The sequence below is a fragment of the Typopeltis vanoorti genome, chromosome 19 (genome assembly GCF_054136105.1).
Source record: "Typopeltis vanoorti isolate ZY-2024b chromosome 19, IOZ_Tvanoo_1.0, whole genome shotgun sequence".
Taxonomy (NCBI): Eukaryota; Metazoa; Arthropoda; class Arachnida; order Uropygi; family Thelyphonidae; genus Typopeltis; species Typopeltis vanoorti.
In genome coordinates this window covers 96,060,441-96,077,194 of record NC_143567.1, presented here as the reverse complement: position 1 = coordinate 96,077,194, position 16,754 = coordinate 96,060,441, and the positions used below count along the sequence as shown (strand labels likewise).

The following is a 16,754-nucleotide window of genomic DNA, read 5'->3' as shown; positions in this document are numbered from 1 at the left end:
TAGGATTTTTGCAATTTACATTAATTTGTGATACTAATGGAGATGGTTGTTTGATTAGTCGGTAATTAGCATGAAGTTTATCATGAAGCACTACAATAGCGAATTGCAATCATTAGAAATATGATTTCTTAGTACTAACACTCAATCAATGGAATTTTTTTTTCAAGAAAGATGCCGCTCTCATCGGGTTCGGATATGTAAATGAGCAATTTGCATTAATTGCATGAGAGATCACAGATGGCAGAAACATTTGGGTATAGTTCTCCATATTTCCATAACGGAATTACTTCAAACAAGAAACTTTGTAAGCATTATCTGAAAAATCTAACTTAGTAGTAAAATTTTATATCAAAAATCTTCTTAATATTACGATAAAACCGCGATACTGTGATATCACACCTTGCCAAATTTGGCAAATCATGGGATTGTGTTTCACTACCTTCCTAGATGGTTACATGAGCTTGGGTTGTCTCATTATTATAGTTCAGAAACCAGGTCCTCAAAGACAGCTGTTTGTGAACCTATAGACGCTGTAGACATCCTGAATCATAGTCTGGTATTGTACAAACATTTTGTACCAAAGAAAACGATGATTTGTCCGATTATTTTAAACAAGAACGAATAAACATAAAAAAAAGTTTATCAGGGAACAGTGTGAGCTGCGAGTTCATTTTCTTGAAAGTTCCAGGATGTTTCTATTGAGAAAAAATGTTGCTAGCATGACGTTAAAGCACTCATAACTTGTATAACTAACATGGCATCAAGAAAGTTTTGAAAATTTATTTGATATTTATGCACCAAGCAGAGCTTTAAGTTAGCTGACACTTGTATGATGCCGTCACATATTTATCAGACTCCAAGGATTAGATGATTGGGAATTGTTCATTGATGTATTACAAGCGAAAGAGGGATTATAAAAAATTCAGTAGCAACGAAATTCCCTTTGTTTGAAGGCAGAGTAAGGAGTAAAACATTTATCCTATTTCCTTAAGCCCTTTAACGTTATGTAAATGAGCTAGGAAAGGGAAAAAAATCAGCATTTGCAAACTCTTTTAAACGAGTAGGACGAGTTTTTTTTATTATTATTATTGCTTTCTGCTTGCAAGTAACTTCGATTCCAGCATTACTGTTTCCTTCTCATAAGAGGATTTTTCCCTACATGTTTTTTTTTATTATTATTATTGTTTTCTCTGTTTTTTGTTCGTAAATGAGAAATCAAATTTGCGTCACTGATGCGATAAGCGAGTGTTTTTTCTAATTACAACTCAGCTAGAAACAGGATCCAAGCCATGTTACGAGATATCGTCTTTCTTTGATTCCGTTTTTTTTTTCTTTCAAATTTGAGGATTAAACTAAAGGACAACAAACGAAAAACAATCTTTAAATAATAAAATTCCACAAAATATTTAAACGTGCTTGCTTATCTGACTGCCAGGAAAACAAATAACAAACCTTGTATTTTTTGACAGAAATTTTTTTGCAAACAAGAATTTTTTTCTCTGTTAGCAAACTAAATAACATCATATATTTTAAACCGTAGTTCGCAAACTTAAAAAAAAAAATAAAAAAAGAAGAGAATACGCCTTAAACTTGTTCATGATATTTTTATGACACTCTTTACAGGTGTCGCTGTATATGCTCACGTCTGTGAACGTACATCGTCAAATTGAGATACGTGACGTCGCATTGGGAAATTTTGTAATTTCTAGAAACTACCTCGGTTTATGTATCATTACCAAGTTATAATACCATACCCGCAGGACCATGATCTTTAAAGATCACTGCTGGCAACCGTTCTTTTATCAGAATACGACTAACATTTGCTTTCGAACTTTTTGTGGTTTGAAAGAATTTTTTTAATAATTCCAACATTTCATCAATATCACCTTTTTAGCATATCAAAAAACATTTTTTGCATGTTTCAATTCGCAATGTAGCTGTGTACGAAACAGTGGAATGCAATTGTTGGCAATAATTATCTGAATATTTATTTTTTTTATATCTATTTAAAAATTTCTTGTTTATTCCATACTGTTAGATTCTTTCACATACTCTTGTGTATAATACGAATGTTGTTTTCTTGTTTAGAATTGCATATAGATTGATCATGCAACTGATATTTCAATCAAACTTCCATTTCATAGATAAGCAAGCAGATATGGATAGAAAAAACCTGTTCACCAAGCATGACAGTGAAAAATTTGCATGAATGATAGAAATTCACAGGTATTTTTTTTAGATCAATTACATAATTCTATAAAAATTATAAAATACTACAAAAATTACTCGCCTTGCTCAGGTTCTAAACTCAGTATTATTGCTTTAAATAAATTTTGAAATCTGAGAGGCTTTGAATTTTTTTTTTCTGCTTTTTTCTTTTTTTCTTGGTGAATGTCTATCATTAGGTATTCGACGCATGTCCATCCATTTGTAACTCTCTTGTTTAATTCTTGCTATTATTGGAATATAGAGGTTTAAATTCTTTTTTTCGGATCTCATCGTTGGTTTTCATGTTACTGTTTTATTCATTGTTCTCTACACATTTCTTTCGAAATATATTAATCTTTATTCAACCTTTTGATAGTCCAAGTCTTTGCCCATAAAGAGCTGCGAGAAACATCGAATGTATACTTTAAGTTCTTTGAGACTATGCATTTTCTATATACTTAGGTTTCTACCGTGATCAAACTTAAATTTCTTCCGTGTTTAATAATGTCTTCAAATAGAAGTTGTTTGTGATTCGTACCTCCCAAATTAGGTTTAATGTGATCTCTTTTATACCCTGTAATTTCCTTCTGCCGTTTCTTCCATTTACAATCCATAGATCTAGCTATTTCTATATATATTTTTGTCATAAATTCTAAGTTCTTGTGTAGTCTGTAAATATGCCATCTGCTTATTTTTTGTGAATACAATTTTATACGGTGTTCCTAAGTTCCTTTTACTCTGTTTGTAAATTCTTAGATAATGTATGCGTAAGACTTGGGTTATGATTTATAATTCGGGCATTCTGTCTACATCCTTTTTGTATACGAATTATTTTTTCTTAGTCATCAGGGATTTATCCAGCAGATTAACATTTGGTTGAACATGCACTGAATGGTTCCATACTCCAAAACTCTATCAATAATTTCTTTTTTTTTCATTTATCTGATTGTAGCACTGTTTCAGTCCTTAATATTTTTGACGTTTCCCTCATTTTTATCTTTTTTTTCATTATTTCCAAGATTAATATTTGTAAACATTTGAAGTGATCAGCCAATTTTTAGAATTGCATTTTTAGCTTTGCTAAAACTAAACTATTTATTAACTATGTATATAGTTCTTTTGTAGTTTAGCAGTATTCTAAATAGTAAGTTTTCTTTTAATTATTTAAATCTGCAGTTGGTGACGATCCCTTGATTTTGGAGTGATTCTTAGCTTACCTTGCTTACATTTATCTCTAAATAGAACTAAGCAAGGTCCAGTTCATTGCGGTTTCATGGTAAGTTATGGCCTTCTTAACAGTTGGTAAGTCTCCTGATGCGAAAATGTTGGCAATGGCTTTATAGGTTTTAATGTACTAAAGGAGAAAGAGGTTGTTCATGAGTTACCTGAGTATGTAAAAACTGTTAAAGCAGTGAAAGAGCGAAGTACACTAAATAGATTTGCTTCAAGATATTATGTTCCCCTTACGACATAAAAGATCTACGATGACTTATTTACGAAACAGACAGTAATCTGGGAGGTTCTAAACTGCGAAATTTTTGTGATTAATTCTACAAACTCAGTAAAATTCTAAACTTTTCCACTTTAGGAGCGGTTTTGTCACATTTTGTGTAAGCCAGTTCAGTTCATTATTGTCCGCACTTACACTGCGGAGAATAATGAACCCGTTTTCATTTATATCGTACCGGTAGACCTGCATTATTTCTATCTGTATTGATGTATGTATTTCGTTAAATCATTTAATACATGTTTAATCAATAATCCTGTTTCAATAAACTTGTATATCAAGTATTCTAATGTCACTTACTTCACATTTAACATTTACTTTTCTGGCAATCGATGATGTCATAGAGATATGGGGGGGTGGATCAGATGGATAATGAATTATTATTTTCTTCTTCCTTCTACGTGTTAGATCTACTGGCCTGTTGCAGAGCTATCTTAAGCTCTTCTAAGTCGTGCCCGTCCCGAGGATAAGGTGACGAGCCCTATGCCTCCCGATATATTCTATGGCTGTAGCTGTGTGTGTTCACGGGGCCGGTGTGCCTGCTTGCGGTAGGAAAAACCCCAGATAAACTGGGGAGAAAAACTCTGCTGTCCATGCCCAAGACCGGCTAACTTGGTTATGGTTGTAGAAAGATCCTTAAGCTACTCACGTCGCCGACGGGAATCGAACCTAGGACATTCCTTCCCCAGGCATATGGTTGCGAAGCGCATAGTCACTAGGCTAACCGAGCGGGCAATATCATCATCATTATTATTATTATTACAACATAACCTCTGTTGGTCCGGAAAAGCAACTAATCCGGAAAAAATCTGTTAACCGAGGGCGCCGGAAAATCGGTGGTGTGCATGTACTACCAAATTCTTTGTTAATTTAATTTTCCCCGGATTTTGTATTCTAATATTTACGATTATTTAATTGTGTACGTAATATGTAACTTGAGACGTGGGTTGGGATGAGATATCAGCACATCTGTTAAAGGAATATGCTAGAGAAATAGTTATTCTCCTAATTTTATTGTCTGAGTCTCAACACGAACACGATTCCTGATGAGTGGAAGGAGAGCAAGATAATATCACTGTGCAAGGGAGGAGCTAGAACTGATGCTGCTAAATACAGACCAGTCTGTATCTGGGAAGAGGTGATTAAGGTATTCGAGAGGCTGGGGAGAAATCGCATCCAGAGGTGGGTAGACACTATTTTGATCTTCCTCACGTATTACGATAGTGACAGTGGAGTTGAATAAGGGGGGGGGGAATGTACACACAGAGATTCTTTAGTTATCAATGCATTGGGCAGAATTCCACAGAGGAAGTTATTATGCAACTCATAGAGATGAGGAAGTATGCAAAATGGTTATTTGATAGCTATAAAAGATGGGTAACTAGTGGGGTACCACAGCATTCTGTCTATGGATCATTCCTGTTTAACTTATATTAATGATATTAGGGATTCTGTAGAGAACTATTGCGCATATAATTATGTGGATGATACTGAGCTGGGTCGGTTGATTCCAAATCCTTGCAAGCTGACTTGAACAGCCTGATTCTGTGGATAAATATTGCGTAATTGCATTTGGGGCTGAAGTTATTGCAGATTAAGTATGACACGAATGGCAATTTACTGCAGGTAATTGAAGCTTCCTATGGGTAATGGCGAACAGAGAGTTATAGGTTAGAGACCACATTGCCAAAGTGTTTAAGACATCACATCGGATAACTGCAATGTTGAAAAGAGAAGATGTAGAAATAAGGAAGTTATTCTTCCACTTTACAAGGCTTTGATAAAACGACATGTGTACTGCTCTGCTGAGATACGGTCACCTGCAGTTCTTGAAGATGAAACAATCGAAAAGGTCCAGCATCGGCTAAAAAAACCATATATCTGTCTTTCGGAATTTTGCATATGAAGACAGATTGAAGGAGTGGCCTAAATAGAACAGGAGACGCGATACAAATTTGCAGTCTAGTAAAGGGTTCTTGTAGAGATGCAGAGAAAAACTTTCAGTTCCTGGAAACAAAGTGTCAGGAAGAATGTGAGATTCAGGTTCTTTTCATGACCGTGTAGTGGGCGAAGGGGATAAGATACCAATGGACATAGTGAGGGCATCTTCCATGAATATTTCTAGAGAGTATCATAAGTACCAAGGAATTCCGGGCCCTCTCTCGATGATTCCCTGACTCTGACAGATACCTAAATATAATAATTTCACTCGTGGCAAAGTAAATAATACACGCTAATGGGTTTTAGGTAATGGTGAGGCGCGTTTTCCTACAGGATCTCCCCCCTTAGGACTCTTAAGATTTTGAAGGATTTCCTAATTAACTACACCCTCTGTCCAAAACGAAACCGAACTTTTCGAAAATAGAAGAAACTACTGGAGCCACCTGTTGTATCTTTTTTGTTGTCGAAAGCGGTAACCTTCATTAGTGTTGTTTCAACTGTTTATGACATTTGTTTCATTAGAAGCCGAGTTATAGTACCAACAGTAACAGTGTGTTTTGACGAACGGTCGGTCTTCACGATATTCATGCCGTACGCGACGAATTCTCGCTATCAATCGCTTCAAAACTTCGAGATAAAACTCAACATTGACCATTAGCCAGGCGGAACGAATTCTTTTTGGATAATATCCTTGGAATCGTAGAAACAAATCAGCATTGTCTTACTTTTGATTTCTCCAAACGACTTTTTTTCGGAAAAAAAGTCGTTTTTTTTTTTGCCCCTCTTCTGGTGGTCTCCACTCATCACTGGCGCTTTATTTCGGGCTTAAACTCAAAACACCACGTTTTGTCACCAGTAACGATCGTTTTAAAGAAGTTTGAGTCCTTAGGAGCGGTTTTAATGAGGTCCTTGCAGTGTTCAATTCGATACATTTTTTGGTCGTCGGTCAACTTGTGGAGAACCAATCGCGAATTCAATTTACGAAGGCCCAAACTCTCGGTCAAAATGTTGTGCACAGTTCATTTTGGGATCCCTAATTCATCTTCATTCAGCTTAAATTTGGGTTATCTTTGATGAAATCACGCCCTTTTCGGATGTTAACTTCGCCCAGTTTAGCTTTTGGACGGCCCGGCTTTTCGTCGTCCTCAAGCGTCTCACGACCACTTTGAAATCCCTTAAACCATTCCTAAACTTGAGTACTAAATAAGCATTCATCACCGTATGCTTTTTGAAGCATTTGATGCGTTTCGGTAAAACTTTTACCAAATTTAACACAAAAGTCAATCTCAGCTCTGTTTGAAACTCATTTTCCCACCGTTCATCAAAACACGCTGTCACTCTTGGCACTATAACTCGGCTTCGAATGAAACTAATGTCATAAACAGTTGACACGACACTAATGGAGGTTGCCGCTTTCGACAACAAACAGATACAACAGGTGGCGCCACTAGTTTCTATTTTCGAAAAGTTCGGTTTCTTTTTTGGACAGAGGGTGTATATTTCAATTACTTTTTAATACTTCAATCAAAAATTTCGGTCCTTAACGTACGATTGTCATCGAATTACATTAAAATTCAATTCTAGTTATCGTTCGTAAACATTAGTAAACTCCATTTGTCATCTGCATCCACAGTCACAAATACTCTCATGTGCTGACTAGAGGCGAAAAGAGAAGTAAAACGATTGGCTTTCAGACAGACTGTGGTGTTTTTCTAATAATAATAAAAAATAATAATAATGGTCAGTTCCCCAGCACAATTCTTTGCACTGAGGGCAAACATTCACATAGAGAAACGGTAAATTTTATAACTAGGTAATCTCAACCACTAATTATTTTCAAGTCGTGTAAAAACAACGACGGATAACTGAATTAAGGATAGGGAGAGCATTTATTATTTTTCTGCATTTATTTTTTTTTTATCCAGAGTAATATGCTTCAAAAAAGAACTCCATCGTGTACTACTTATCTCTTACTCGGAAATGAATTTCACTCTTTTTTCTTTCCTTCTGTAGGATATCACATTTCGTTTATCAAAAACTAATAAAATAATCTGAACGTTAAGACTTTTTTTTTTCGCTCTTTCGGATAGTCGAAAAGAGTTTAAGTTGTTTGGAGTTGAAGGAACTAAGGCTAGAAAGTATGTCTGTTAGTTGCTTGTTGTGTTCTCTGGAGGATTTGCCTGTTTTTCAGAACGAAAAACAAGCAGATCCTCAGCCCTTCGGCTGTAAAATCCTTAAAGGTTAGGCAGAATTTAAGCACAAGTCTTTCCAATTAAAGAACAAATGTTTCGACGGCCTCGCGACTTTGAAGAAAGCTGGACACGTTATCAACCGGAAGTCACGCGACACATGCAAATATGAACAGAATATGCCTTTACATACATATCCCCTCTTTTTTTTCTTTTCTTTTTTTTTTTGGGCTGGACAATTTGAATAAATCAATAACTGCTTGTGGGTGGAATGCTCTCTGTTGATGGCATTTTCTATTACTCTTCGTTAAAAGCATTAATTAGCCCCACTAATGAAAAGAGCCATCTTGAGAGCGCTCTGTTTCCTCACCATTTCATCCTAGATGTTCTGTCGGTTTGGGGTGAGCTCTGGCCACTATAATGCCCCGCTGTTGTTCTCTTTAAACCACTTATTCACAATCAATGCTTTGTGAGATGAAACTCCGTCGTGTTTAGAAGGTGTAAGTACAATAAAATTGCTTATAATGCGACATGCACACATTTCCAGAACTTCAGGCTTGGATGTAAATAATGATTTCATGCATTACGAACAACGGACCTAATTCACACTACCTGAAGAAAATTACACATCACCACAATCCACCATCAAACTGCATCATAGGAACAATATACTCGGATAGAAAAGAATTCTCCAGATACTTCTGTCAGACAAGAGTACGATTCCTTCGTTCCAGATCTTGTTTACATTGTTTCACGACCTGGTTCTCTGTGCATGGCTTCTTCCATTCCACTACGACCTTGTTCGTTGTTAGTTACAAATATCTGTGGATCAGAGCTCTGTGTATTAGAACCAGTTCTGGAACTTTTTGTAGCTTCAAATGCTCTCCAGAAGTGAGCTGAGGTAACAGGTCTTCTCAAGGAGAGTTGGCACCAGTCAGTAAGTATTTCAGTGTACTTGATCGTATCGTAGATTCAGCGCGACCTCTGGATTTGCATTTCTTAACTCCAATATCGACCTTGGAAATACTTAACTGCGGCGCAGTAGCACGAGAGTTCTCCCCTATATACACACACATCCGACTGTCATTCTCTCTGACACGCACTGTTAACTCTTTCATTGTGTTCATCATTTGGCACACAACATCTAAATTACTTTAGTGTGCGCCCTACTGATCTCTTTTTATAGGCTAAAAACTCTGCATATTGGGCAATTGCATCCATTTTCCTGCAATCAGAAAAGCGTCCCATGTCATTTGGTAGATAATGGACGATATTAAAAACGCGAATAGGATAATGATAGATCAATTTGTTTTTGTTTTTAATGGAGTGCTGGAGTGGCATACTAAGAAGTGAGTTGATCGTAAAATGATTTATAGATTGTCGATCCATTCCATGTGGAATACTGTATAAAGCAGGTGTTATTTTGCATTAAAAATGTGATTTTATAGGTTAAAAATAGATGATCGATGTTCATAAAGTTTATTTAAATTACATTTGCTTCTTTTAGCATTCGTTTAATACGGAAGAACCTCGGAGTATTAAAATCTGTTTAGAACTGGTTAAATCATGTTCTGGAAAGTTAACGGATATGTTAACTAATTTAAGATACTTAATTGTTTTATTTTTCTCTGCTCCCAAACAGTTTATTTTGGTTCGCTATCAGTGTCATATAATGATCATTTAATTCTTCTTTAATATTAACAAACAAACAAAAACAAATTCAGAAAATCAGGTTTGCGCACATAATTACATAATGTAACACACGTATTCGAAATTACTTCATTTCGCCGTAATGTTTTTCGTGGAGACTTAAATATATATAATCAATATCGTATACAAACTATCTATGTGTTTATTCCGAAAGCAAAAGTTTTGAACATAAGATAACATCCTCCCGTCAAAGCAAAACTTACCTTTTAGCACAAAATGCCTTTAAGCGCCCCTCTGCGGGAGATGGATCCGAAATGAGAACCACATTTTTACACGAGAACCACATTTTTACATTTTGTTATACTTTAAGGCTTCGCTGTAGTTTCGAATTTACCGCCAAATTAGCGAAACGTTAAGATATGCTAGAATGATTATTTGATTAAAAATAAAAGTTAATTTGAGCGAGAACACTCCTGATTTTAAAATAGACCACCTTCAAATTCCGAAAATAGTCGCACTTCATCGAATAATGCCGATACAACTTAGCCAAATGTAATCGATTCGGTTTTAACGTCAATGGGATCGATGACAACATCAGATAAGTGAAATGGCCGTTTTCGAAGACGGGAACTAAGCTTATAGAATTACTGATCGGATTGAAAATCCAATTATTAATATCCAGTGTGATTATAATCATATGGGTTCGCTATCAATCATATAAACATGTCATTCTCATAATGAATGGAAAGAATATTAGAATCAATAATCATTGATACTTTGGCAGCCACTTTGAATGATGAATACAACGTAATCCGATTAGGAAAATGCAACTTAAAAAATCATGTTTACTGTTATTTGTATCACATGCTATCCTCACCTAAGAATATATATATATATATATATAAAATCATTAACCAGGAACTTATTTTTATTAATTGAGCGATAGTTAAGTAGCAACTCTATTCGTTAATAGGTACTCCAGCTATATCCTGTTGTTTCCCTCAACAGGGAAACCCAGTTCCCAAGCGTCCTTTGCTTTCATGTTGTAATCTCATTGCCATTTCTCTAAGGATCATTAACGTGTCGATCTTGATTATATGGTCAATACGATCGAAATTTGTTAATCAGACAGAATCTACTTACCTTTCTCCCGTACGTTTTAATTGCATTGCCAATGGATTCACGAGCATGTTTTTCCATCTTTATTTTGTAAACAAAAAATAGCCAAAGAAACATCTATCGTTTGTTCTTTATTAACACTGACTTGTCCTATAAAGGGTTTAATTTCAAGATACACGTTCTTCATCGATTTATTAAGTGAGAACATGATTCAGCTAATCAATAAATGTCTTGAACGTATCGTACTGAAAGATACCTTATATAGTCTTTTAAAGAAATTTAGCAAACCATTTTATTAGATTTTTCTCAACATGATTACATACACATGCAGCCGAGGATCTGAATCCATGTGGAGAAGTTTCCATCAGATTATTAGCAGTCGAATTTAGTTGTTTCCTTTTACCTGCTGCGTGAACTTGAAGTCGATTTTATTTCTGGCTCTATCAATTCTGTATTTTGTTGTCATAAGAGCAGCTTCGTGTATAAATAACAACCCTCTGCGGCGAGAGCTGTTTGTTTAGCTATTGGGGCTACTAATAACTCATCGTATACGCCAGATCAATATCTTTTGATTACGTATATTTTTTCGTGCATGCCATTTGTAGTGCGACTAGCAAGCACACAATATCAGACGTGGATATTCTCGCCACTTGGCTACCAGCAGGCTGCTGTAGATTCGAATTCCGGTGTGAAAAAGAATGTTTAAAAGTGTTTAGCTGGTAGATTACTTTCATAGTTCGATGTAAAATCACAACTTTGCTTAGTGAGAGGATTGTGTGGCACCAGGAGGATTGTGTGGTACACCAGGATAGTAAAAGACGATTCTGGTCTCTAGATCAGAGACCAAATATACTTTCCAACGTCCTGTTGTGGAATTATCATAAAAAGTCTATACCGTCTCAAGATTATGAAATAAATGCATCGTCTTTTAAAGACGATGAGTACTTTTATAGAGTACTTTTGTAAAAAAAGGAAGAGTATACGCGAAGAATGCGGAGAAACTGACCAGTCAAAGCGAAAAACCTGTTGTGCGGACCACACGTTCGTAGGTAAGCTGTTTGTTGAAAAGCTGTTGCACTTCCACACATAAAACGATCGTTCTGCAGCCGCTTTGAGTATTGCAGTCACTTGTGTTTCCCCCCCCTCTTTTCGAATGCATGTTCCAGTCATTTCAAGCGTCCACTCCCATTACTGTAAGCGTTATTAGTATGGTCTTTCGAAAGATGCAAATACTCACTCTTTTCGGATGCAGAATTGGCTATCAAGCTTTATAAAATAAAATTTAAATAGATATTAAGCTGTTAATGATAAAGTATTTTATATACTTGACGATCCATCTCTCATTTGACACTAATTCAGTATTTATCAAGTGGAAATAAAAAACAGTATTTGATTAGGGAAAAAGGATTCGAGTTGTTATTGATGTAGTTCTACTTCTACCATAGTTAAATGAATTTTAAAACGTATAAACCACTGAAAAGACGAGTGTTGAAAATGTGCCTCTTCATACAGTTATAGAAGATTGAAGGACTATTTTCATGATATTTTTGAAAGCTTATTTTGTAGTGCGCATTTATCTATAAATTGAAACTAAATAACTTACAGAAGCGAGTTACATTCCTTGTGACTTTAATAATAATAAAGGAATAGTCTATTACTTATCCATGATCGAAAGCCTTTTATCGAGGATGGAGAAGAATGAATATTTTTGCCTTCCGCCGATAAAAAAAAAAGTAATTGTCGGAAAGCATATAAACCAGTGATTATAAATTACTCGGATATACAAGCACCACACTATGAACATAAACGTCTTCTCAGTTCTACAAATAAGACTGAAAAAAAAACCAAAGTCTGAGATTTTTCACAAGAGAGAGAACATATAGAGATAGGTTGCAAACAAATATTTATGCTTACAACCGTTTCGTTTTGAGATGGAAAGAAGGTTATTCTGCTGAATTTGCTTTCTTCGAAGGCGCATTCAATAGAATTAATGCGAGAAAAGTAAAGCAAACATAAGTCCGCAGTGAACGCCAGTTTTCGCGTATGACAAATTAAAGTTAAGAATTTTGTACGACAGAATTTTTTTCAATCTGTTGTTCATGGTGCTGATGATATTATCATGTAATAATAAAAATAAACGTCATTAATGGGAGAAAAGTAAACGAAGTGGACTGTTGGAAACTTCAGTAAGACAAGAGTTTGGTCTTTAATTTAAATTGCACTTCCAAGGTTTCTGTTGGTAGCTTTTGACTTTTGACATGAACACGACATTTCTTGACATCTATTCCCCAACTCTTGCAAGCACAGGAATAGTTTCCCAGTTCGAATTTAACCACAAACATCAAAAGCTACAGTAGAGTGGGATATTTCTACTCTTCTATATTTAGAAGAATAGTAAGAATAGTTAAGAACTGTTAATAATAGTAAGTGAAAGAAGTCTGGAAGTGAATAAAGAAGTTAACGTCTGTTATTTAGATTTTGAAAAAGCTTTTGACTTTGTAAAGTCAAAGGGATAAGATGGTGGAAGTAATGGAAAAGATTGATATAAATTGGAAAGACAGAAGGCTAATTATCTCACTATATATGGGACAAAGTGCCATGGTGAGAGACATATATGGTACAACAGAACCAGGTATCATTGGACGAAGAGTAAGACAAGGCTGTTCTCTGTCACCAATTTTGTTTAACATGTATTCCGAAGCAATGTTAAAAGAAAAACTGGAGAATTCTGAAGAAGGAATAAAGATTGGAGGTAGACAGATATTTGCAAGATACGCAGATGACAAGGAATTATTATCAAACACTGAAACAGGACTACAACATCTGATGAACAGATTACTGGAATCCTGTATCAATTATGAAATGAAAATTAACATCAGAAAAACAAAGGTAATGAAAATAGCAAGGAAAGAGGCAAATATGGATATCATAATAAATGGGGAAAAATTGAATAGTAAAGATATCTAAATATCTAGGGAGTGTTATTAGCAGTATTGGAAGATGCAAAAGTGAAATAAAAGCAAGAATAGCGATGGGAAGAAATGTCTTTAATAGAAAATATAATTTATTCAGAAGTAAAATGGACAGAAATCTAAAGAAAAAACTAATAAAATGTTATGTGTGGAGTGTTGCCCTCTGTGCAGTTGAAACTTGGCCATTGAAGAAATAAGAAATTAAGATTTTGGAAAGCTTTGAGATGTGGATTTGGAGATCAATGAAAAAATCAAATGGACAGATATCTAATGATGAGGTCTTTAAATGAGTAACAGAAGAAATAAGTCTCTTAAGGAGGATAAAAAGAAGAAAGAGGAACTGGATCAGACATATTCTGAGAGGGAATGGAATCATCAGAGATGCCATCGAAGGAAAAATAGACGGAAAAAGACCCAGAGGAAGAGTAAGGAAAAGAATGTTAGATGAAATGCTGAATGGGGACAAGTACACAACCTTTAAAGAGAAGGCTCAGAACAGAAGAGAGCGGAAGAAAAGTTTTGGCTACTAAAAGAAGAACCTGTCAATTGCAGAATACTCAAGAAGAAGAAGAAGAAGAAGACGATATTTAGAAGAAAATTTTTTATTTAGACTTCTCAAAGAATCCATAATAGTTATTCATTCACACGGGTCTCTTAACACAAACCAATCACTTGTATCGGATAGCATCTGGAAATCTCTCAGATCTTTTAAAAACATGTCATATTTTAAATTTTCCAACAATTATCTTCAGTCATTGCCAGCTATCGCATATCACGCAACTCTGCATTCCTATTAGAACGAATTTATTTCCATTGTAACTGTTTTTTCAGCGTTTCAACAACTCAATCGGTATCTGTTTTTATATACTTTTTTTATCAACGCCGAAGAAGCCACCAGTTGGGTGTGACCGAAACTAGTTGGTATAAGTTTTAAATTGTAACGGTTAATAATAAAAAAAAGCCTGCAATTCTCTCAAAAATAAGGATTATTCAGTAAGGTGCCTCAAATACGAATATATGTTTTTTTTTTTTTTTTAGGATGATGGTTTGGTGGCGTAATTTCCCATATAGCGAATGGGATTATTCAACATTCATTAAACTCAACTAATTTTTAACGCACGCTTTAGATAGGATACTTTATTGAATTTTAAGTGAGTCGTAGTATCCTCTTTAATTATACCAAATGTGCATATATTTTTGTTAAGAATATCAAGAAGTTTGCTATAATTGAAACTAACTGCGATCGATAATTGGAAATTATCAATAATTTATGATCCATGAGATAAATCATGGTCTATATATATTATTCCACTATTATCAAAACAACTACCAGTTAAAAAAATTCGACTTTTTTTTTTTTTGGAAATTAAGTTTTAAATGTTTAAATTTTCCTCGAGATGTAATAAAATATACTCAAACCCATGCGAATCCAATTTTCAGTTGTTGTTTTTTTTTTTCATCATTTTAGTTGTCCAGTGTTTCAACCAATGTTTTTTGTAATAGCTCACAGATACACACTTCGTATCCTCCCCAGAATCCGACACACTTTTCCTATTCACCCACTCGCTTATCCCTCATGAATTAATAGCCACAACAGATGCTCACTTACCGTCTCTACGGAACCTCATCCTCCATCCCGTGTTTAGGATATCCTTCCAGAGTGTCGTACGGTTAAAATCGGATTCCTCCGCTTCAACAGGGTGGGCTAGCGATCGACGGTCAGTGACTTCTAAACACACAAACACCAAGAAAAACAGGCGAACAGCCATCCTTCCCGAGTCATGATCATGCGATGGAGAAGCAACAAGATGGAGCGGCACGAAGATAATGATTTTCGTTGCGATGGCGGTGCATTTTTATTTGCTCATATCTTCACGACAGTGGCTCCATCTGTTAGGAGAAAGGTAAACAGCTGACATATGGAGTCGGGAAAAAGTTTAAAATTGTACCTTTTCACAAAAGCGATATTGGAAAAAAATTATTCACTGGAGCATTAATATAGACGTGTCTTTCCATAATATTTATTCTCATCCATTCGCCGCTATAATTTAAGTTTCTGCTTTCTAAATAACTTTGGTTACACGCTGTCAGTAAAAGAAGTTAATACGATCCGTACGGAGTTAATTTGAAATCATATAGCGCCTTCTGATGATCATTTTCGAGGTCATTTGATGATCGTACCTTCGTCCGCTTAAAGACTTGAGATTTAATTGTAAGCTTTGTACCTTGAAACGAAATAGTAGCTCCGGTACTTCTCTTCAAAACAAAGATAAGTAACTGTGCATTTTTTTAATTCGGATATTCATTCTTAGCGTCTCAAGCAGGGGCGGCTCGTGCATTGCTACGCGCGCAAGCATAAGCACGTCATAGTGAGATACGCGCTATTAGCGTAATGCCGCACTGCCCGTCGCGCAGTTCCACTGTTGTTTAAATGTAGTTTGCGCCATAGTAGAGCGTGTTTACTCCGTCTCTTTAAATATTTGGACATTACAATTAAAGACTTAACATTTGTTATAGTTTTTATTTTAGAACATTATTGGAGTTATGATAATGGATTTTATTTTTAAGTAATTTTGAATTATACCAACCTGTATAATTTTATCAATAATAAACAATATTTTTTCATGTTTAATTTTTTTTTAAATGTTTTACATAATTTTGATATTTTATCCAAACACGTATACACTGTACTTACAGTGTGTATGTATATTTCGAAAGTTGCAGCACCCCCACGATTTCAAGCCACGAGCCGCTATTGATTGCATCTATACTGCGTTTATAGATTACGAGAAAAAATTACCCGTTGTTCAGATTCTTAATTCAATTACATTTTAATAAACAGGCTCGTTTTAATTTTTTCCCTCTCAGTTTATTTCCCGATGTTTGGGCCCAGCTTCAAGTTTTATCATAGTTCAGTAAAAGAACGAAATTCAGAGAGAGTAGGTCTTATATTCAAAACTCGATAAGATATTTATAACAATCAGACGAGGACAAATTTCTTTTTATATATTAGATTACCTGAAAGAGAATCTATACGCAGTTTTTGTACACACAAAATATCATTGATTTGATTACTTTTTGACAGTGCTGTTGCTTTGGCTGTTAACATACCATAACATTTTTAGCTGTTTACTTCTGATGCTTGTTAATTACCTGATAATTGTTTTT

General features: G+C 35.1%; 1 protein-coding gene across 1 annotated transcript in view; it reads right to left on the bottom strand.

The window, feature by feature from the left end:
- LOC150096376 (uncharacterized) overlaps positions 1 to 15,828 on the bottom strand; it is a 192,795-nt gene extending 176,967 nt beyond the window's left edge. The window contains exon 1 of the mRNA XM_090409046.1: positions 15,196 to 15,828. Coding sequence (XP_090265172.1) covers positions 15,196 to 15,355 — 160 coding nt within the window. The 5' untranslated portion in view covers positions 15,356 to 15,828. The remainder of the gene's footprint in view (positions 1 to 15,195) is intronic.
- Positions 15,829 to 16,754: the final 926 nt, after the last annotated feature.